General features: G+C 47.3%; 1 protein-coding gene across 1 annotated transcript in view; it reads left to right on the plus strand.

Annotated features, from left to right (window-relative positions):
* Positions 1-363: 363 nt before the first annotated feature.
* LOC107297126 (retinal guanylyl cyclase 1-like) overlaps positions 364-23458 on the plus strand; it is a 25403-nt gene continuing 2308 nt past the window's right edge. The window contains exons 1-16 of the mRNA XM_029286232.1: positions 364-1072; positions 2583-2884; positions 4073-4427; positions 4911-4995; positions 5143-5239; positions 6556-6645; positions 7782-7862; positions 8391-8567; positions 10993-11149; positions 13022-13171; positions 14937-15085; positions 16600-16763; positions 18538-18730; positions 20789-20963; positions 21120-21218; positions 22531-22625. Coding sequence (XP_029142065.1) covers positions 364-1072; positions 2583-2884; positions 4073-4427; positions 4911-4995; positions 5143-5239; positions 6556-6645; positions 7782-7862; positions 8391-8567; positions 10993-11149; positions 13022-13171; positions 14937-15085; positions 16600-16763; positions 18538-18730; positions 20789-20963; positions 21120-21218; positions 22531-22625 — 3078 coding nt within the window. The remainder of the gene's footprint in view (positions 1073-2582; positions 2885-4072; positions 4428-4910; positions 4996-5142; positions 5240-6555; positions 6646-7781; positions 7863-8390; positions 8568-10992; positions 11150-13021; positions 13172-14936; positions 15086-16599; positions 16764-18537; positions 18731-20788; positions 20964-21119; positions 21219-22530; positions 22626-23458) is intronic.

The raw sequence follows: 23458 nt of genomic DNA on the forward strand, positions 1-23458 counted from the left end.
TATAATCAAATTAGTTGGAAATTGTAGGGGGGAAAAAAACCCCAACAACGGGAGGGATTCTGAATTCTTCTCCAGCCTGCTCTGATGTTCTTCTTCTCTTTCTTCTCCTCCTTCGTTCTTCCCTTTTTTCCTTCCTTCCTTCCTTCCTTCCTTCCTTCCTTCCTTCCTTCCTTCCTTCCTTCCTTCCTTCCTTCCTTCCTCTCTCCGTCTAGGGACAGTGAAGAGCAACCCTTGATCAAGTGGATGGCAGGAGATGGGCCCAAAGATTTCTGGACTTGGTCCCTGAGGAGCTGAAGTTGTGCCTTCTTCCTTTCCCCTTCCTTGCCTCTCCACCAGATCGTTTCTGAAGATCACCGGCACAGCATGACACGGGTTTGGTTGGGCTTCCTGCTTTGGCTCTCCAACCATCCGAGGTGGACCTACTGTAGAGGACCCCCTTGGTGGTCCCTTCTTGTCTGGCCTCTGCTTCTTCGCCTTCCTCTCAGCGTCCACGCCACGACCTTCAAAGTCGGCGTGATAGGTCCCTGGAAGTGTGACTCCATCTACGCCCGAGCCTACCCCGAGGCAGCCGCCAAGTTGGCCGTGCGTCGGATCAACCAGGACCCAACCTTAAACAAGGGATACTGGTTCGATTACATCCTCCTCAACGAAGACTGCCAGACCTCCAAGGCGCTCACGGGCTTAGTCAACGCAGAATACTACGCCTCTGGTTTCGTCGGTCCGGTTAACCCAACGGTCTGCCAGGCCGCTGGGATGCTGGGCAAAACTTGGAACAAGCCCATCTTCTCCTGGGCTTGCTTGACGGATGACGCCGAGGTGGGACGTTTCGGGACTTTTGCGCGGCCCTTACCGCAGGCCTCCGCTGTCCTCTACACTGTACTTAAGCACTTCCAGTGGGCTCACGTCGCCGTGATCACCTCGAAGGAAGATCTCTGGGTCCAAGTGGGACAAAGCCTGGCTGACTCACTGAGGAACTTTGGCCTGCCCGTCACGGTGATGACCACCATGGAAGATGAACCGAGCGGGGTGGAGGATGCTCTTCGAAAGATCAAGAAGGCGAACAACGTACGAGGTATGGTTGCGATGGGCGGATGTTCCTCAGGAGAGATCTAACATAGGTGTGTTAAACCCTAGGTTTGAAAGATATGGAGTCTGTCTTACGAGAAGGTCACCTTATGGTTCCTTCTGAGGTGAAGAAGCGCCTCATGATGGTTTCTTCAATTCTGGCTTGACTTAGATGGATCGAGCTCATTTACTCAAAAAATGATCACAGACAGAAGTTGGAAACCTACTTTCCATTCTTTCTTCTGAGGTAAAGAAGCTCCTCATGATGGTTTCTTCAATTCTCGCTTAACTTAGATGGATCGGGCTCCTCATTTACTCAAAAAATGATCACAGACAGAAGATGGAAACCTACTTTCCATTCTTTCTTCTGAGGTAAAGAAGCTCATCATGATGGTTTCTTCACTTCTGGCTTAACTTAGATGGATCGGGCTCCTCATTTACTCAAAAAATGATCACAGACAGAAGATGGAAACCTACTTTCCATTCTTTCTTCTGAGGTAAAGAAGCTCATCATGATGGTTTCTTCAATTCTCGCTTAACTTAGATGGATCGGGCTCCTCATTTACTCAAAAAATGATCACAGACAGAAGATGGAAACCTACTTTCCATTCTTTTTTCTGAGGTAAATAAGCTCATCATGATGGTTTCTTCAATTCTGGATTGGTTTGGACGATTCCAGCTTCTCATTGACTCCCCAAACTATCACAGAAAGAAAATGGAAACCCTCTTTTCCTCGATCCAAAGCTACGTGAAAGTTGATTCTAGGAGAACATGAGGGAAAAAGACCTTCTCCTTAGTAGGAGAAATTGGACAGTGGCATCAACTGACCCAGGAAGTGGTTCCTTCCCCTGGGTTGGAAGCCTTCAAAGATATAACGAACCTGGGATTTGAGTTTCGGGATCGATGGGGTTGAACTTGGTGGCTGCAGAGCTCCTGTCTAACTCTGGGACTCTATAAATGTTGGTTTATATGACAAGGAGCATGCCATGTGACTCAGCCACGTGTTTATGCAGCTTCTTTCTCGGTCAGGAGAACCTATCTCCAAGACATGGTTGAACAGCCAACATCTCAACTCTATCAACAAAGGCTTACTATCACCCCATTCTGGTTCCATAGTTTCATTGCTAACCTGGCTTGCTATTAAGATGGTCCTAATATTATATCTCAGTGATGTTCAAACCAGGATTCTGTGTTCTGCACTCTTCCTCCATCTTCATGCCTTCTCCTTCTCCTCCTCCTCCTCCTTCATGTCTCCTCCTCCCCCTCCCCCCTCCCCCTTCTTCTTCTTCTTCTTCTTCTTCTTCTTCTTCTTCTTCTTCTTCTTCTTCTTCTTCTTCTTCTTCTTCTTCTTCTTCTTCTTCTTCTTCTTCTTCTTCTTCTTCTTCTTCTTCTTCTTCTTCTTCTTCTTCTTCTTCTTCTTCTCCCATTCCTCCTCCTCCTCCTCCTCCTCCCCTTCCACCTTTTTCTTCCTTCTCCTCCTCCTCCTCCACCATCCCTCCTCTCCCTTCCCTACGCAGCGGTCATCATGTGCATGCACTCCGTCCTGTTGGGTGGGGAAGAGCAGCGCCTCCTGTTGGAGAAGGCCGAAGAGACGGGCCTGACCAGAGGGAGTTACATCTTCATCCCCTACGATGCCCTGACCTACAGCATGCCCTACCAGGAGGAGGCCTACGCGGTGCTGGAGGACAACGTCAAATTACGCTGGGCGTACGATGCCGTGCTGACCATCACCGTAGACTCGCCGGAGTATTCCTTCCGGCAGGCCTTTGAGGAGGCTCAGAAGAGGAGAGAGATCCCCGGACAGCTCAGCGTGGAGAAGGTGGTGCCTGAGTTGGGAGGAAGTGGGGCTGGGGTGGTGGGAATAAGGGTCATACAGGTAGTCCTTGACTTAGGACCAGAATTGAGCCCCAATTGTGGAGAAAAAGACAGAGGGAGGGAGGGAGGGAGGGAGGGAGGGAGGGAGGAAAGGAAGGAAGGAAGGAAGGAAGGAAGGAAGGAAGGAAGGAAGGAAGGAAAAAATAATAACAGAATAACAGAGTTGGAAGGGACATTGGAGATCATCTAGTCCAACCCCCTGCTCAGGCAGGAAACCCTATCCCGTTTCAGACAAATGGCCGTCCAGTCTCTTCTTAAAAACCTCCAGTGTTGGAGCATTCACCACTTCTGGAGGCAGGTAGTTCCACTGGTTAATTGTTCTCACTGTCAGGAAGTTTCTCCTTAGTTCTAGGTTGCTTCTCTCCTTGATCAGTTTCCATCTGTTGCTTCTTGTCCTGCCTTCAGGCGTTTTGGAGAATAGCTTGACTCCCTCTTCTTTGGGGCAGCCCCTGAGATACTGGAACACGGCTATCCTGTCCCCCCTCGTCCTTCTCTTCATTAAACTAGACATCCCCAATTCCAGCAACTGTTCCTTGTATGTTTTAGCCTCCAGTCCCCTAATCATCTTTGTTGCTCTTCTCTGCACTCTTTCCAGAGTCTCAGCATCTTTTTTACATCGGGGTGACCAAAACTGGATGCAGGATTCCAAGTGTGGCCTTACCAATGCCTTGTAAAGTGGCATTAACACTTTTACTATGTGATGTGTCTTCTCTCCTGGAGAAGCCAGCATTTCTACGTACAATAGGCAATTCTAGTGCCTATTTATGATAGCCTATTTGCAGTGGGGTCCTTGGTGCTCTCTGAGATGGGTGATTTTCTTGCAGATGTTTCATGACCCAACTAGGGAACATCATCAGTGCTAGAAGGGAGTGGTGGTGGTGGTGAGGAGGAGGAGGAGGAGGAGGAGGAGGAGGAGGAGGATTGCATCGGCTTTTTGGGCTGCCACTGCACACTGTTGACCCATATTTAATTGATTGTCCACTAAGACTCCCAAGATCCCTCTCACAGTTGCTGGCGCAACTTTCCAAAGCGCCTGAAGGCCAGACCGGGAATAACGGATGGAAACGGACCGAATGTAGACAAAAGTACGGTGTAGAAGGTGCAATCTGTCCTTTTTTCCTCCTCCTTGCAGGCCCATCCTTTGTTCGGCACCATTTTTAACGCCGTCTACTTCCTAGCCAAGGCCGTGGAAAACGCCCGCCTCTCCGGGAAGAGGGTGGCGGGCACCACCATTGCTGAACACGCCAAGGACTTTGAGCTGGAAGGGTTTAGCCAGCCGGTGTCAGCGGACCAAAACGGAGGGGCCGAGGTGCCTTACGTCATCCTGGACACGGATGGAAGGGGCAGCCGCCTTCACCCCGTTTACAAAGTCGACCTGGCCGCCGGGATCCTGCGTTTCACCGGACGGGGCGTCCATTGGCCTGACAACACCAAGCCAGCTTCGGACTCCAGCTGTTGGTTCAACCGCGGCACCATTTGCGCCGGGGGTAAGTGTGGAAGCCATGTCAGACTGGATAGGTCAGATCTACCGAAAAGGTCAGAATCGGAATCAGACTAGAACTGAAAGGGATCTTGGAGGTCCTCTAGTCCAGCCCCCTGGTTAAGCAAGAGACCCTAGACCATTTCAGACCATTAACTCTGTTAATTCAGTGTAAGTTCTGTGTGACTGCCCTGAAATGCCTTTAGCCCTGTGTAGCCTTTCACAGGCAAAAGCAGCCAATCTGGGGAGGTTCCTGTAAAGTAGGCTTGGAACAATAGAGTAGTTCGAACTCAAGGCGAGAAGCAACCTGGAATCAAGGAGAAACTTCCCAACGGTGAGAACAATTAACCAGCGGAACAGCTTGCCACCAGAAGTGGTGGGTGCTCCAACATTGGAGGTTTTTAAGAGGAAACTGGACATCCACTTGTCTTAATCCTGGTGGACCTCAGTCCAAAGAAAATGAGTGTTTTTTTCCTCTTCCTCCTTCCAGGCGTGGGTGTCGGTTTTGTTTTCCTCCTCTTCCTCATTGTTACTCTCTTGCTCCTGGGTGGATCTGTTCTGGCTTACTATCTCCGGTGAGTTTCATGTGATCCTCTTACAAGTCCCCACTCCAGAATGGCGTTTGGGAGTCATACAGGAAGTTGTCTGCCCCTCCCTGCTTCGGTGACGGGCGAGCGTTTTTCATTTCCGATATTTTTAATGTCTCGCCTCGCTTTTCACAGGTGCCAACTTCAGCATGCCAATCTCACGAAGGGACCCAACAAAATTGCCCTGACTGCGGAGGACCTGACCTTCATCGATCTCCCAAACGGCGGGAAGGTAAGCAAGTTTTTACGCGATAACCTTGAGAAGAACACAACCCCACGGCGATAGGAAGTTGTGATTATTGAGTAAAGCACTCCAAAATCAGAGACCGGGCTGAGCGAATAATGACCGACGCAGATCAACGCAAGCAAAGAGGTGGTGTCAAAAGACCACTGTCGCTGGCCTTGCAAAGCTGGTAGAGATGGCCAACTTTGCGACCATCCAGATGTAGATGTATCTACCCAAGGTTACATCTGCTTTTCTTGTTCTTTGGGACCATCAAGATGTAGATGCATCTACCCGAGGTTACGTCCACTTTTCTTGTTTTTTGGGACCATCAAGATGTAGATGTATCTACCCAAGTTTACATCTGCTTTTCTTGTTCTTTGGGACCATAGAGATGTAGATTTATGTTCCCAAGTTTACGTCCACTTTTCTTGTTGTTTGGAACCATCAAGATGTAGATTTATGTTCCCAAGTTTACATCTGCTTTTCTTGTTCTTTGGGACCATCGAGATGTAGATTTATGTTCCCAAGTTTACGTCCACTTTTCTTGTTGTTTGGAACCATCAAGATGTAGATTTATGTTCCCAAGTTTACGTCCACTTTTCTTGTTGTTTGGGACCACCAAGATGTAGATTTATGTTCCCAAGTTTACGTCCACTTTTCTTGTTGTTTGGAACCATCAAGATGTAGATTTATGTTCCCAAGTTTACGTCCACTTTTCTTGTTGTTTGGGACCACCAAGATGTAGATGTATGTTCCCAAGTTTACGTCCACTTTTCTTGTTTTTGGGGACCATCAAGATGTAGATGTATCTACCCAAGGTTACATCTACTTTTCTTGTTGTTTGGAACCATCAAGATGTAGATGTATCTACCCAAGGTTACGTCTACTTTTCTTGTTCTTTGGGACCATCAAGATGTAGATGTATCTACCCAAGGTTACGTCTACTTTTCTTGTTCTTTGGGACCATCAAGATGTAGATGTATCTACCCAAGGTTGCACCCACTTTTCTTGTTCTTTGGGACCATCAAGATGTAGATGTATCTACCCAAGGTTATGTCCACTTTTCTTGTTCTTTGGGACCATCAAGATGTAGATGTACAGTATCTACCCAAGATTACATCCACTTTTCTTGTTCTTTGGGACCATCAAGATGTAGATGTATCTACCCAAGGTTATGTCCACTTTTCTTGTTCTTTGGGACCATCAAAATGTAGATGTATCTACCCAAGGTTATGTCCACCTGTCTTGTTCTTAACGGTTGCTGAATAATATTATTTCAGAGCGTTCTTTAGTTTATCCTAACTTGTCTCCTTTCTCCCTAGAAGATGGATGACAGTCCTGGGGGAAATTGCTCGGAGAAGAAAAGCTTGAAAAATGGGGCGGATCAGGAGAACAACATAGCTGTGTTTGAGGTGAAGACATATTCCTTCCTGCGTCGTGTCTGGTCCCAAATTCTTTCAGTATTGGGTGGTGGGAGTGGAGGCCCTACAGTAGGGACCTCAGATGTAAAGCTGTTTCCTGCAAAGGTTGGAGCCCCCCATCCAAAGAATATGGTGGGGCAAGGTCGACCTGAACATCAACTGTGGAACATCAAGAAGAAGGATCAACTCCTGAGGTCATCATCTTTCATGGGAAAGTCATGAAGGATTTGGGTTTGAGACTTTGTTGATTTGTCCACTGTGGATTGTCCAAGGGCAATCTAACGTCGTAAAGTCTAACATCGTAAAGTCTAACATCTTTACGAAACCACTTGGTTACCCTAACCCAGAGGTCACCAACCTTTTTGGATTGGCAGCCCGGTGGGAGAGGGAGGGGCAGGCGCCTTACACCTGCATGCACAAACGTGAATGCAGCCATGCGTGCACGTACAAACAGGGTGCGAGCATGCGCACCACGCAAACGGGGCTGCGAGCATGTGCACTACGCAAACGGCTGCGAGCATGCACATGAGACTCTCAGTAATGCCAGCAACTGTGTGAGGCTTGTGGTGCCACTGCCGCCAGGCTCGTGGCAATGCTACCACCAGCACGAGGCTCATGTTGCGGCCCGCAGTGATGCCACCCCGGTGTGAGGTTCGTGCCACCGCTCCGGCGCGAGGTTTGTGCCACCGCCCCACGCAAGGACTGCGCTGCGGCCTGCAGCGATGCCACCCCGGCACAAGGCTCGCGCCGCTGCCCCCTACGAGGATCATGGTGTGGCCCACCTACTGCTCATGGCATTGCTGCCCCCCACGGAAGGTTCACGGCAACAATGATACTAGCAGCACTGCCACCGCCTGCACAACACTCACGGCAAGGGTGGCACGAGGGAGGGGTGAGCACGCACACCCGCGCGTGCACTGCCCAGCTACCCACGTGGCCTGGCAGCCAAGATTCCACAGCCAGGTAGAGCACCGCGGCCCATAGGTTGGGGACCTCTGGCCTAACCCATCAGCTTGGATTGACACGGGGCAGGGGTCTCCCTTCCTTCCTGCTTTTTTTAAGCCCTCAAAACGGTTGAGAGTCACCATGTATGCCCTTCCTTGTCGCCCCCCCTCCCCCACCTTTAGGGTGACTGGGTGTGGCTGAAAAGATTCCCCGGAGGAAAGAGCATGGAAATCAAACCAACCACGGAAAAAGTTTTTTGCAAGGTGAGTTCTTGAAGAGCTTTCTTCCCAAAATGGGTAGGCCTTGGATCCTCTTAGTTGCTCTTCTCTGAACTTTTTCCAAACGCTCAACAGAGAAGAAGGTTTTCTACAATGGTAGTTAGAAGCATGTTGGGACTTAAGATAGTGAAGAAGGTCTTCTACAATGGTAGTTAGAAGCACGTGGGAACTTAAGACAGAGAAGATGGTCTTCTACAATGGTAGTTAGAAGCACTTGGGAACTTAAGACAGAGAAGATCTACAATGGTAGTTAGAAGCACGTGGGAACTTAAGACAGAGAAGATCTACAATGGTAGTTAGAAGCACGTGGGAACTTAAGACAGAGAAGATCTACAATGGTAGTTAGAAGCACGTGGGAACTTAAGACGGAGAAGATCTACAATGGTAGTTAGAAGCATGTGGGGCCTTAAGACAGAGAAGGACTTCTACAGGAAACATTTCTAGCCATTCCCACCATCCTGGGTGCTGGAGGACTCTCACTTCTTATTCCCTTTTGTTTTTCCCCATGTTCAGCTGCGGGACCTGAGACACGAAAACCTAAACCTTTTTATAGGCTTCTTCCATGACGCTGGGATTTTTGCTGTCGTCTCAGAGCACTGCGCCCGCGGGAGCCTCGAGGACCTTCTCCGTAATGAGGACATGAAACTGGACTGGATGTTCAAATCCTCCTTGCTGCTGGACCTTATCAAGGTGCCCGGGAAAGAGATCTAGTTGTCCTGACATCCAGTTTAGGAAAAACATGAGGCTGGGATGAGGAATAGTCACTCGCGTTGAGAAAAGGGTTGGTGGCCCTCAAAGTTGGTAGAGATGGACAACTTTGGGACCATCAAGGATGGCCCAGCGAGAGAATGTGCAGGTCTTTCCTGCAGTAGCTTCTGGAGGACTTGAAGAAGTTGGTGGCCCTCAAAGTTGGTAGAGATGGACAACTTTGGGACCATCAAGGATGGCCCAGCCAGAGAATGTGCAGATCTTTCCTGCAGTAGCTTCCGGAGGACTTGAAGACTTGAAGAAGTTGGTGGCCCTCAAAGTTGGTAGAGATGGACAACTTTGGGACCATTATGGATGNTGGCCCTCAAAGTTGGTAGAGATGGACAACTTTGGGACCATCAAGGATGGCCCAGCCAGAGAATTCGCAGATCTTTCCTGCAGTAGCTTCTGGAGGACTTGAAGAAGTTGGTGGCCCTCAAAGTTGGTAGAGATGGACAACTTTGGGACCATTAAGGATGGCCCAGCTAGAGAATTCGCAGATGGTTCCTACAGTAGCTAGTGGAGGACTTGAAGAAGTTGGTGGCCCTCAAGGTTGGTAGAGATGGACAACTTTGGGACCATCAAGGATGGCCCAGCCAGAGAATTTGCAGATCTCTCCTGCAGTAGCTTCTGGAGGACTTGAAGAAGTTGGTGGCCCTCAAAGTTGGTAGAGATGGAGAACTTTGGGACTATCAAGGATGGTCCAGCCAGAGAATTTGCAGATCTCTCCTGCAGTAGCTTCTGGAGGACTTGAAGAAGTTGGTGGCCCTCAAAGTTGGTAGAGATGGACAACTTTGGGACCATCAAGGATGGCCCAGCCAGAGAATTTGCAGATCTTTCCTGCAGTAGCTTCCGGAGGACTTGTAGAAAGTTCTCAGTTCTTGCTTTCAACCACCATCAATCAGGACCTGTGAGCATCTGAAGCTCTTAAGAAACAAATTCAAGGTTTCAGACATGGAGAGATCTGCCTATCATGATCAAACATGGTTCTAAGAGGGAGAACGTGTAGGAAAACCCACTGATAGTTAAAAATATTTTTTTAGGATGATCAGAATGTTTTATTCCCGAGTTTATGATGGCATAGTGTCTTCATATAATTGTACAGATCGCCCTGATCAGAAAGAACATGTAGTCCTCATTTAGTGAGTGCCTCGTTCAGTGACTGTTCATAGTTACAGTGGTCCTGATAAAGTAACTTCAGAACCAATCCTCACAGAGGTAGTCGACTTAGAATAGAATAGAATACAATAGAATAACATAAAAATAGAATAAGAATAAGAATAGAATAGAATAATAAAATACAGAATAGAATAGAATAGAATAGAATAGAATAGAATACAATACAATAACATAAAAATAGAATAAGAATAAAAATAGAATAGAACAGAATAGAATAGAACAAAACAGAACAGAACAGAACAGAACAATAGAATAGAATAGAATAGAATAGAATAGAATAATAAAATACAGAATGGAATAGAATAGAATAGAATAGAATAGAATAGAATAGAATAGAATAGAATAGAATAGAATAGAATAGAATAATAAAATACAGAATAGAATAGAATGGAATAGAATAGAATAGAATAATAAAATACAAAAAGAATACAATACAATACAATACAATACAATAACATAAAAATAGAATAAGAATAAGAATAAGAATAGAATAGAATAGAATTACAGAATAGAACAGAAACAGAAAATATGGAATAGAATAGAATAGAATAGAATAGAATAGAGCTGGAAGGGACCTCGGAGGTCTTCTAGTCCAGCCCCCTGCTCAAGCAGGAGAAACTTATAGCAGTTCATTTAATGACCATTCAAAGTTACAACGGCACTGAAAAAAAAAAGACTTATGACCGGTTTTCACATTTACGACCGTTGCAGCATCCCCATGGTCATGGGACCAATATTCAGATGCTTGGCCACTGGTTTCATACTTATGGCGGTCGCAGTGTCCCGGAGTCACGTGATCCCCTTTTGCGACCTTCTGGCAAGCAAAGTCAATGGGGGAAGCCAGAACCACTGAACAACCAGGTTACTAACAACTGCAGCGATTCGTTTAACAACCGCAACAAGAAAAGTCGTAAAATAGGGAAAAACTCACTTAACAAATGTCTCGCTTAGCGACATAAACTTTGAGCTCGATTGTGGATGTAAGTCGAGGACGACCTGTGTTTTCATAACCTTCACGGGCCCGAAAACCAAAGGAGAGCTAAACCACCGTAAGCAGAATCCCGGTTTTGCTTTGCTTGGTGACTAAATTGCTGGTGCTAACTGTGGTCGCTCAACGAGGACTTACCCACATTGCGACGTGGGCCAGACCTGCTCACCTCCTCTTCTTTTCTCCCCCCTCCTCCTCCAGGGAATGAAGTATTTGCACCATCAGGAATTCCCTCACGGCCGGCTGAAGTCTCGGAACTGCGTGGTGGACGGCCGTTTTGTCCTGAAAGTCTCGGATCACGGATACAACGAATTGTTGGAGGCTCAGAAAGTGACCCGGGATCCGATGAAGCCTGAGGGTCAGTAGGGAAAGATGGGAGCGAGAAGGGAATTTAGGTGGGCTGATAAAAAGTCTAGGACATATAGGTGATCCTCGACTTTCAACAATTCATTTGGTGACCGTTCAAAGTGGCGACAGCACTGAAAAAAAGAAACTGAAGTCCTAAATCGGGGTAGACAACCGTGGCTCTTTTATGACTCGTGGACTTCAACTCCCAGAATTCCTGAGCCAGCCACGCTGAGGGGAAAGGGAGAGGTTTCCAAGCTGAGCCAGGCTGGCTTGGGAATTCTGGGAGTTGAAGTCCACGAGTCATAAGGGAGCCATAGTTCCCCCTTATTGGCTCAGGAATTCTGGGAGTTGAAGTCCACAAGTCATAAAAGGGCCATAGTTCCCTCACGCTGGCTGGGGAATTCTGGGAGTTGAAGTCCACAAGTCATAAAGGGGGCCATAGTTCCCCCATGCTGGCTCAGGAATTCTGGGAGTTGAAGTCCACGAGTCATAAAAGAGCCAAGGTTGCCTATCCCTGTCCTAAATGTCTACGGAGATTCTCAGTTATCCAGGTCGTGGTTGTCCCAAAGGTGCTTTTTCCAGGAAGCAACTGGACTTCCTTTTTCTTCTTGGAAGACGTTTCGCTTCCCATCCCAGAAGCTTCTTCAGCTCTGACTGAAGGGTGGGGAGTGGAAGGATTTATACTCCTACCCGACAGCTGGTCCTTTGCCTTCTTTTAGAGAGCCGTTGAGGCCACTTGGAGGTTTACCTGCGTCCTCAGGGTCACCTGAGCGGTGCAAATGGGTGTGGAGCCATCTTGGCTGCAGGATGTCTTCTGCCCTGGGTCCCTCCCCTGTTGAAGACGGGCGCAAGGCTGTTGGGGATGAGTTTCTGGGTTGTCTGCATCCCAAACTGAAGCCCAGATGGTTCCTGTAGTCCTCAATGTTTCCGGTTTGCATTTAGAACAGAATGAATAGATTAACAGAGCGGGAAGGGACCTCGGAGGTCATCTAGTCCAGGGCTTTTCAACCAGTGGTACGGGTACTACCTGTGGTACATGGGCACCTGGCAGGTGGTACGCGAGCATCCTAGAAAAGTGGTAGCGGTGGAGGGGAATGAGCTGAACCGGTGGCAGCACCGCACAAGCCTGAGCGAGAGACGGCTGGAGCTGCAGGGCTGTCAGGGCTCAGCGGAAGCACCAGGACCAGCGCTTCTTTGGGGCTGTCAGGGCTCAGTGGAAGCGTCAAGATCAGTGCCGCTTTCCAGCTGATTGGCGCTTCTTCAGGGCTGTCAGGGCTCAGCGGAAGCGCCAGGATCAGCGCCAGGCTCCAGCTGGAGCTCGGCGCTGATCCTGGCACTTCTGCTGAACCCAGAAGAAGCGCAGATCAGCTGGAATGTTGCAGCATCTCCAGGGTCTTGTGATTTACATTCAGATGCTTGGCAACCGATTCATATTTATGACGGTCACAGTGTCCCAGGGTCTTGTGAAGTGACTAAAACCTGCTGCAACCACCCAGCAGACGGGGGGAATAAAAACCAAACACCCACCACCCCACCCCCGCTGCCAATCCCCAACAGAAATGCTCACAACAATGAAAACCTCGGACAGGAGGAAGAGCGCCGTCGGGCGGGCAGGCAGGTGTCTTGCTCGGCTGTGGCTTGGGGGGCCCTTTTTTCAGGGTCATTGCAACTTCAAACAGTCACTAAGCGAACTGTTGTAAGTCGAGGACTACCTGTACTTTATCACTTTTTTCCTTTTTTTTTTTTTGGGTCATCAAGTTTTTGACACCTTGCTAGGCGACTGGTGGTTCTCGGATGTTGCCCTATCCTAAAAGTGGTACAATGGGTGAAAAGGTTGAAAAGCCCTGTTCTAGCCCACCCACCCCCAATTTTATTCCACCAGACCGTTTCTGGACGGCGCCGGAATTGTTGAGGAACCCGGCGCTGGAACGGAAAGGCACCTTCCGGGGAGACATTTATAGTATCTCCATCATTATTCAAGAAGTCATCTGCCGCGCGGCGCCTTACTGCATGCTGGAGATGAGCCCGGAAGGTACCGAGAGGGGAGCGAGGAAGAGAAGGCCGGTTGTGGTTCGGGGAGGGGGTTGGAGTCAGAAGACCCAGTTGGCCCATCGCTCAGGTCCTCACCGAGGTGGGAACCCCACCTGCTGGCTCGGACCCAGACCAAACGTTGGTCCTTCTGGCTTGGTGCTCCGTTCCTGGTTAAGGGTGGTCCTTCTGCCTACGTCCCAGACCAGGAGGGGGACCGTGGTTTGGGTGCCAACTTCGTGCTCTGCCGAATATCGATATTTTTCTTCCCTGTAACTCCGTTGCACCGGAATCGTTTTGCCTATTAAGATATGAGATCACGTAGAGAAGCAAGCTGTGAACGCGCCTGAGGCACAAAAGCTGGGTGACTTTGAGCCAATCGTCAGGAGGCCGGGAGTTCTAGTCCCGCCTTAGGCAGGAGAGTCAGCTGGGTGATTTTGGGCCAATCACCAGGAGACTGGGAGTTCTAGTCCCGCCTTAGGCATGAGAATTAGCTGGGTGACTTTGGACCAATCAGCAGGAGACTGGGAGTTCTAGTCCTGCCTTAGGCATCAAAGGTGACAGGGTGACTTTGGACCAACCACCAGGAGACTGGGAGTTCTAGTCCCGCCTTAGGCATGAGAATAAGCCGGGTGACTTTGGGCCAATCACCAGGAGACTGGGAGTTCTAGTCCTGCCTTAGGCATGAGAGTTAGCTGGGTGACTTTGGACCAATCAGCAGGAGACTGGGAGTTCTAGTCCCGCCTTAGGCATCAAAGGTGACAGGGTGACTTTGGACCAATCACCAGGAGACTGAGAGTTCTAGTCCCGCCTTAGGCATGAGAATCAGCTGGGTGACTTTGGGCCAATCAGCTGGGTGACTTTGGGCCGGGAGTTCTAGTCCCACCTTAGTCACGAAAGATGGCAGAATGACTCCTTCAACCAGCAACTTTAATAATTTTAAATGATTAAATTCCGCTCCCAATTATAGTCGTAATTCCAGGACTACCTGAAATAGAGATATTATGTTCCTTCACAGTTCCTATTGTTGGAAGAAAAATCTTTCATCAGGGTCCAGTCCAAGCTGGGAATAATCAAAATGGAGACTGCTTTAGAAAGAAGGTTGCAGTTTATTGAAGAGGAGAGCCAGACAGAATTCAGAATTCAGAATAGAATAGAGCTGGAAGGGACCTTGGAGGTCTTCTAGTCCAGCCCCCTGCTCAAGCAAGATGGCTCTGGGAAAAACCGGCCACATGTAGCAGGGAGTGGTGGGTTTTTATACCTTCTTGGGCTTTTGTTTGGAGTTGTTCCTGTGGCGTGGACTTGGACCTGAGTCTGTGTCTGCCTTTCTGGTATTCTGATGGTGGTGGGTTAATCCTATTGTGTCCCAAAGGTCATATCCTGCTTCCCTGGGGCTGGGGCTGATGGCTATGTCCTGTGTTGGATTTTTTGGTGTGAGGGATTGTTGACTCTAGGGATCTTTGTCTTTCTAATCCCATCAGCTTCCTGGCTCCCATCTTTCTGACAAGATTATCACACCTGCATTTCTGCAGACCAGGTTTCTGTTTGGGGCAGAGAGACGTGTGTGTGTGTGTGTGGTTGGTTTCTGCCTTTAAGATCCTTTGGGGGAAATATAATATTCTGCCTTTTTAATATTTCCCCAGAATATTTCTTTCTTTGGATTCTTCCCACACTAGTATGGGTTGGGGCTATTTCTTTGGTGGGCTATCCAGGGGAATGATGGGATTTGTGCCGAGAACTTCTGGGGCATTTTGTCTTTGTCCAAGCAGAGATCATCAAGAAGGTGAAGAAGCCCCCTCCTTTTTGCCGCCCCTCAGTCTCCATCGACCAAGCGCCGGTGGAGTGCATCCAGCTGATGAAGGAATGCTGGAGTGAACAGCCGGAAAGGAGACCCAACATCAATCAAGTCTTTGATCAGGTGATGTGAGCCCAGGAATGGGGGCTAGGAGACCAGAGGGGAAGGAGACAGAACACAGACTAACAGAGGGACCTTGGAGGTCTTCTAGTCCAACCCCCTGCTCAGCCAGGAGATCCTACACCATTTCAGACAAGTGGCTGTCCAATCTCTTCTTAAAAACCTCCAGTGTTGGAGCGCCCACAATACCTGGTGGCCAGCTGTTCCACTGGTTAATTGTCCTCGCTGTCAGGAAGTTTCTCCTTAGTTCTAGGTTGCTTCTCTCCTTGATGAGTTTCCATCTGTTGCTTCTTGTCCTGCCTTCAGGCCCTTTGGAGAATAAGTTGACCCCCCTCTTCCCTGTGACAGTCCCTCAACTGTTGGAAGTCTGCTGTCATGTTCCCCCAGTCCTTTTCATTAAACTAGACAAGATGATAGATAGATAGATAGATAGATAGATAGATAGATAGATAGATAGATAGATAGATAGATAGATAGATAGATAGATAGATAGATAGATAGATAGATAGATAGAGGGATGGATGGATGGATGGATGGATGGATAGGTAGGTAGGTAGGTAGATGGATGGATGGATGGATGGATGGGTAGGTAGGTAGGTAGGTTGGTTAGATAAATAGATAGTGTATAGATAGATAGATAGATAGATAGATAGATAGATAGATAGATAGATAGATAGATAGATAGATAGATAGATAGATAGATAGATATAATGATAGATAGATGATAGATAGATAGATAGATAGATGGATAGGTAGGTAGGTTGGTTGGTTAGATAAATAGATAGAGTGTATAGATAGATAGATAGATAGATAGATAGATACAGATAGCTAGATAGCTAGATAGTGATAGATCATAGAGATAGACAGACAAATAATAGATAGATAGATAATGATAGATAGATAATGATAGATAGATAGATAATGATAGATGATAGATAGATAGATAGATAGATAGATAATGATAGATAGATAGATAGATAGATGTAGAGATATTTAAATATTAAATAAATATGCTGTATATTAAATATTTGATACTGGAGGGACTGCTGCAGTGAAGAGGGGGGGGTGTCAATCTCTTCTCCAAAGCAGCTGAAAGCAGAAGCAACGGATGGAAACTCATCAAGGAGAGAAGCAACCCTGGAACCAACGAGAAATTTCCTGACAGCGAGGACAATTAACCAGTGGAACGACTTGCCTCCAGAAGTTGTGGGCGCTCCATCACTGGAGGCTTTCAAGAAGAGATTGGACAGTCCCTGGTCTGAAACGGTATAGGTTCTCCTGCTTGAGCTGGGGGTTGGACTAGAAGACCTCCAAGGCCCCTTCCAACTCTGTTATTCTGTTGTTCTATAACCTCCCTTTCATACATAAAAATATAGTACGTGTCAAAGGTGAACAATGCCTCGAATGTTCTTCCGAAGAGTTTCATCTGTCGGAACCACGACAGTACGTATATAATTTAATACTGAGATATAAAAACAGACTGGGTTTCTCCATCTCTTCCTGTTCTTCTCCCCCAGTTTAAGGGCATCAACAAAGGTAGGAAGACCAACATCATTGACTCCATGCTACGGATGCTGGAGCAATATTCCAGCAACTTGGAAGACTTGATCCGGGAGAGGACCGAAGAGCTGGAAGTCGAGAAGCAGAAGACCGACAAGTTGCTGACGCAGATGCTGCCCCCGTGAGTCTCTCCAAATCCAAAAGACCTTCAGTGGGGAAGGTGGAGACCAGGTCAAGAAGTTCGCGGAGAGTCCTACAGATTTCCAGACCCCCAGAATTGCCAGGTTCCATTTAGGTCACCGAGACCAACTCCCTGTTCAAATAGGAATCCAAATTAAAGTAGAAAGAGGTTCAGACGCCATGGGGATGTTTGCAATAAAGGGGCATTCAGACACAGAATGTGAACAGAAGCCACGATTTGCAAAAAAGATGTTGAGACTCTAGAAAGAGGGCAGAGAAGAGCAACAAAGAGGATCAGGGGACTGGAGGCTAAAACATATAAGGAACGGTGGCTGGAATTGGGAATGTCTAGTTTAATGAAGAGAAGGATGAGGGGGGACATGATAGCAGTGTTCCAGTATCTCAGGGGCTGCCCCAAAGAAGAGGGAGTCAAGCTATCCTCCAAAGCACCAGAGGGCAGGACAAGAAGCAACGGATGGAAACTGATCAAGCAGAGAACCAATCTGGAACTAAGGAGAAATTTCCTGACAGCGAGAACAATTAATCAGTAGAACCACTTGCCTCTAGAGGTTGTGGGTGCTCAAACATTGGAGGTTTTTAAGAAGAGACAGGTCAACCACTTGTCTGAAATGATATGGGGTCTTCTGCTTGAACAATGGGTTGGACTAGAAGACCTCTAAGGTTTCTTTTACCTCTGTTATTCCGTTATTCAGATATTGATTTTCTGCCAACTTTAACTTAACTTAACTTAACAACTTAACTTAACTTAACTTAACTTAACTTAACTTAACTTAACTTAACTTAACTTAACTTAACTTAACTTAACTTAACTTAACAACTTAACAACTTAACTTAACAATTAACGTGACTTAACAACTTAACTTAACTTAACAACTTAACAACTTAACTTAACTTAACAACTTAACACTTAACTTAACTTAACAACTTAACTTAACAACAACTTAACAACTTAACAAAAACTTAACAACTTAACTTAACTTAACTTAACAACTTAACATAACAACTTAACTTAACAACAACTTAACTTAACATAACAACAACTTAACAATTTAACTTAACTTAACTTAACTTAACAACAACTTAACTTATAATAATAATAATAAAGTTGGAAGGGACCTTGGAGGTCATCTAGTCCAACCCCCTACTCAGGCAGGAAACCCTATACCATTTCGGACAAATGGCTGTCCAGTCTCTTCTTAAAAACTTCCAGTGTTGGAGCATTCACCGCTTCTGGAGGCAGGTTGTTCCACTGGTTAATTGTTCTGACTGTCAGGAAGTTTCTCCTTATATTCCAGGTTGCTTCTCTCCTTGATGAGTTTCCATCCGTTGCTTCTCGTCCTGCCTTCAGGCGCCTTGGAGAATAGCTTGACTCCCTCTTCTTTGTGGCAGCCCCTGAGATATTGGAACACTACTATCATTAACTTAACTTAACTTAATTTAACAACTTAACATAACAACTTAACTTAACTTAACTTAACTTAACTTAACTTAACTTAACTTAACTTAACTTAACTTAACTTAACTTAACTTAACTTAACTTAACTTAACTTAACTTAACTTAACTATCTATTGAAAGATTCAGTTAATATGCTGGCTAAGAATCCCTTTATTCAAACAAATTTGGGAGGGAATAGGTTGAGCAAGCCCATTTTTCAAGACCCCCATATTTTTGCAAATTTGCCCAGCATTATTTATTTGGTATTTTCAAGCTGATCGGCCCCATCAATTGACATTTCTGCTTGTCATCTCTCCAGTTCTGTGGCCGAGGCCCTGAAGACGGGTGCGCCAGTGGAGCCCGAATATTTCGAAGAGGTGACCTTATATTTCAGCGACATTGTGGGCTTCACCACCATCTCGGCCATGAGTGACCCCATTGAGGTGGTTGACCTGCTCAACGATCTGTACACCCTCTTTGATGCCATCATTGGCTCCCATGACGTTTACAAGGTGAAAGATAGATCTGTCTTCTTGGTTATCATTGTGATGGGCGGAAGATAGCTTGCGAACGAAGGCGAATATCCGTGTCCCAGGATAATGTTGCAGGATCCAATCTGAGTCGGTCACCGGGATCCAGAGGTTTAGTTATTCCGAGCTTTTGGACTCATACTGGAGCCCAATTCCAGGAAACATCTCAGATTGTGTGTTCTGGGGTAATCTGTGTGTGGTGTTTATATGGCGCCTGTTGTGTGTGGTTCCTTAGTTGTTGATTGGGGCATGGAAGGCTGGCTATTAAGTCGTTGGTTGCTGTTTCCTTGTGCTGCCACACCCTCGCCTCCTAAGCACTTGATACGCTGATGGTAAATTAGCACTCCTTGTTGACTGACTTTCCCAGGCTTCAATCACTTCCCTGGCTGTTTTTGTCCCTGCTCATCCAACAATCTGAATAGCTGCGAAATTGAATGGATGTCCTTGTTCATTGCAATGCGATAGCTTGGTGGGGGCAGGGATGGGGAGGAACAGGATACTACCATAGGTGGCCTTGGTGCTTGGTGCCATCGTACAAAGATCATATTCTCTGCCTGTTGGCTTTTCAGCGAGTCGATGCTTCTTGGAAGCGAAGATATAGGCCTGGGGAACTAGATTTCTACAAAGTTGGAGGACCTTAGGGCAGTGGTTCTCAACCTGTGGGTCGGGACCCCATTTGGGGTCGATCGACCATTTCATGGGGGTCGCCAAGCAAGGCTGTCCGCCATTTTTTCCCCCCTTTTCTGGCGGGTGCCTTACCTCCCTTGGGCTGGGCCAGCTGGTGGTCGGCCTGCTCCGTCTCTGCCGCTTGCCAGCTACGCCTCGGCCGGTGCAGGGGGCGGAACCACGCATGCGCGGCGCTCCCGGGCAAGGAAAGTCCTCGACGTACGACCGGTTGGGTAGTCCTCGACTTACGACCGGTTTAGTCCTCGACTTACGACCGGTTTAGTCCTCGACTTACGACCGGTTGGGGTCACGGCATTAAAAAGGTTGAGAACCACTGCCTTAGGGAAAAAAAAGGGCTGTGGTGCATATCAACCTAAGTTGCTTTTGTTTGAAACACCTCTCTTCTTTTAGATTCAATCTCTGCTAGCGTGAGAGATTAGGAGAGGTTGATCAAGAACTGGGAGGAATAATAAATATAAACAATCAACAGGGAAAAGAGAAGAGAAGAGCAACAAAGATGATGAGGGGGCTGGAGGCTAAAACATACAAAGAACGGTTACGGGAACTGGGTTTGTCTAGTTTAATGAAAAGAAGGACTGGGGGAATTTATTTTATTTATTTATTTTATTTATTTAATTTAATTTATATGCCGCCCTTCTCCCAATGGGACTCAGGGCGGCGCACAACATATTTAAAACAAAACATAAATACATTCCCCCCCCAATAAAACCGAATTAAATCAAATAGCAGTCTTCCAATATCTCAGGGGCTGCCCCAAAGAAGAGGGAGTCAAGCTATTCTCCAAAGCACCTGAAGGCAGGACAAGAAGCAACAGATGGAAACTAATCAAGGAGAGACGCAACCTAGAATTAAGGAGGAATTTCCTGATAGTGAGAACAATTAATCAGTGGAACAGCTTGCCTCTAGAAGTTGTGGGTGCTCCATCACTGCAGGTTTTTAAGGAGAGATTGGACAACCATTTGTCTGAAATGGTATAGGGTCTCTTTGGGGGCTGGACTAGAAGACCTCCAAAGTCCCTTTCAATTCTTGTTAAGAGAAGAATTCGTTTGGAGATTAGGTCATAAAGAGCAGCTCTGTTCTGTCTACAACAAACTCAGGAAGAAATTGTTAAATAGTCTGAGAGACTCTACCTTGAGCTCATTGATAAATGAGGTTGGGAAGTTACTAATGCCGTTTCCAAGAGCCAGTACTTTACCCCTGATTTTTACGCTAAATGCCAAAATGTGGCTCAACTCTTAAATGTGATTTTTGACTACGAGTGCTTGATGCCTCACTTCCCATCTCCTGGGCTAAGCCCAGTCCCCTTTTTCAAGACCTTTCGGCTGTTTTCACCACTCCTGTTCTGACTGACAGGTGGAGACCATTGGCGACGCCTACATGGTGGCTTCTGGGCTGCCGAAACGGAACGGGAACCGACACGCGGGTGAAATCGCCAACATGTCCCTCGATATCCTCAGTGCCGTTGGCACTTTCAAGATGCGCCATATGCCAGACGTACCTGTCCGGATACGCATCGGCCTGCACTCTGGTAAGGTCATCGGGAATGTCGCGGCAAGGCTGAAGAATGCCCCCTTTTTGGTGGCTCTCTGCCTTTTCCTTCCTTAAAAATAAGACGGGTACCGAAAAGCGGTTGAAACCTGCTCCCAAAGTTTAAGGAACTGAATTTGTCTAATGTTCTTGACAGGGCCTTGCGTGGCTGGCGTGGTGGGACTGACCATGCCACGCTACTGTCTCTTCGGGGACACGGTCAACACTGCCTCGCGGATGGAGTCCACCGGCCTTCGTGAGTAATGCATCCTTGGGTTGGAAGGAGCTCGCCGATTGAACGGCCGAGTGTCCAGAGGGAAAACCCACCTAGGGAACACGGGTGAACGAGTTTTGCAAATCCAGTTGTTAACCTTCTGCCTTGGACAACACAGTTTCTTTGATCTACAACCAGCCGACAAACCCCTCAGAATCCAAATCAACCACACAGCCAACTGGAGACAGCACCAACCCTCAACCATCCTGCGCAATCCCCCACTCCCACGACCCTCACCCATCCCACACAATCCCCCATTCCCACCAGCAATTCACCTTTCAATGACTCTAACCTGGTGTAATTTCCCCATCGCAAGACCCATCACCAGCCTCTCACTCAGTGGTGGGATTCAAATATGTGAACCACCGGTTCTCTGTGTGGATGCCGCTTCCGGAAGCCCATTCTGGGCCTGAGCAATAAAAAATTAGCTACTGGTTCTGTCGAACTGGTGCGAACCAGCTGAATCCCACCACTGCTCTCACTGATGACTCACCCCTGACCTACTGATAACTCACACCCTCCAAGGACCCTGGCCTGAAGTAACCTCCCCATCCCAAGACCCATCACCAGCCTCTCTCTGATGACTCATCACAAGACCCTCACTTACACTCCCACAACTGAAGCCCTTATAAATAGAAGAGCACTGACATAGACGTCCCCTAAACACCACTGAAGATGTGGCCTAGCCTGGTAACGAAACATACGGAAACCAACCCACAAGCTCAGAGAACAGACCTCCACCCTCATCCTCTACCCGAGCTACAGATATTTGCCACTATTGCAAACACGGCATCTTTGTCTGTGGAGAGTTGCAGATCGTCACGTTCTTTGCTTCCCCTCCAGCAATGTTGGCGAGCCAGTCAGGAGGAGACGATCAAGCAGGGAACTAGTCTGGAATCCTTAAGTAAACACAAAAGGCCTAGGCCTGACCCTTCCTGAATGCCTTTATCTAGTTTTTCCCTAGGCGAAACTTGTCGTTCTGAGGAGATTCCTGTACTAGAGGCAGAGAACAGTGAAGTAGCTAGTTTGAACTCTACACGTGCGAGTCTGTTCGTTCGAACCTAACAAGGAAAGTCTGTAGGAGAGGGCAAAAACTGACAATGAGATGGTTGAGACGACACAATCTAAGCTCTGCTTCTTTCAACGCACACTGCAGCCACCCTCTCAGCTTTTCTGAACCTCCTCGCGCCCACCCTGGCAATTGCGTTTTGCAGAACCCTGTGTAGGTTGAATTGTGATGTGCTTTTTAAACTCGGCGTTTCCAAGTGCGTGTCGGTGTGTGTTATTTTTGCAGCTTATCGAATCCATGTCAACCTGCGCACGGTCGAGATCCTGCATGCCCTCAAAGAAGGCTACAAGCTCGATTTACGAGGGAAAACGGAACTGAAGGTATCAAATAGTATTTGAAAGGTAGTATATGAAGCAAGATCGCAGACGGAGAAAGAGAGAGGGAGAAAAAGAAAGAGATGAAAAGTTGCAAAGAAACGTATTGTGTATCAGATCAAAAGACAAAAACGAGCAGCTAAGATGTCTTTGGAGTTCTCTGAGCTGGGTGGTTTGCTTGCAGATGTCTCATGACCCAACTAGGTATCATCATCAGTGCTAGAAGGGGTGTGGTTTGTGGAGTGGAAGAAGGAGGAGGAGGAGGAGGAGGGGGAGGAAAATGGTAGGGTTCTTGATGCTTTCTGAGCTTGATTGTTTGCATGCAGACGTTTCATTACCCAACCTTGTAACATGATCAGTGCTAGAAGGAAAAGGGGTTTTGCTCTCCGTTTATACACTAGTTATTTGCACTTTTAGTGTTGGTGGAAATGGACTTGGAGGTTCCTTGCTATAAACATCACTCCAATTCAGGAACTACCAACTCAGACAATTAAACAGTAAACAACAGCCTAATTAAGGAATCACCAAGGAGACTTCCGTAAACAGAGATCAAAACCTTTCTAGCACTGATGACGTTCCCTAGTTGGGTCATGAAATGTCTGCAAGAAAACCAAGTTCGGAGTGCACCAAGGACCCCACAGTCGTTGTCGTTGTCGTTGTCATCATCATCGTTGTCGTTGTCCTCCTCCTCTTCCTTTCCACAAGCCCTCCTCCTTTCTAGCACTGATGACGTTCCCTAGTTGGGTCATGAAACATCTGCAAGAAAACCACCCAGCTCAGAGAGCATCAGGGACCCTACAGTCCTCCTCCTCCTCCTCCTCCTCCTCCTCCTCCTCCTC

Source organism: Protobothrops mucrosquamatus, unplaced genomic scaffold (genome assembly GCF_001527695.2).
Source record: "Protobothrops mucrosquamatus isolate PMUCROS unplaced genomic scaffold, P.Mucros_1.0 scaffold3151, whole genome shotgun sequence".
In the NCBI taxonomy this organism is placed as follows: domain Eukaryota; kingdom Metazoa; phylum Chordata; class Lepidosauria; order Squamata; family Viperidae; genus Protobothrops; species Protobothrops mucrosquamatus.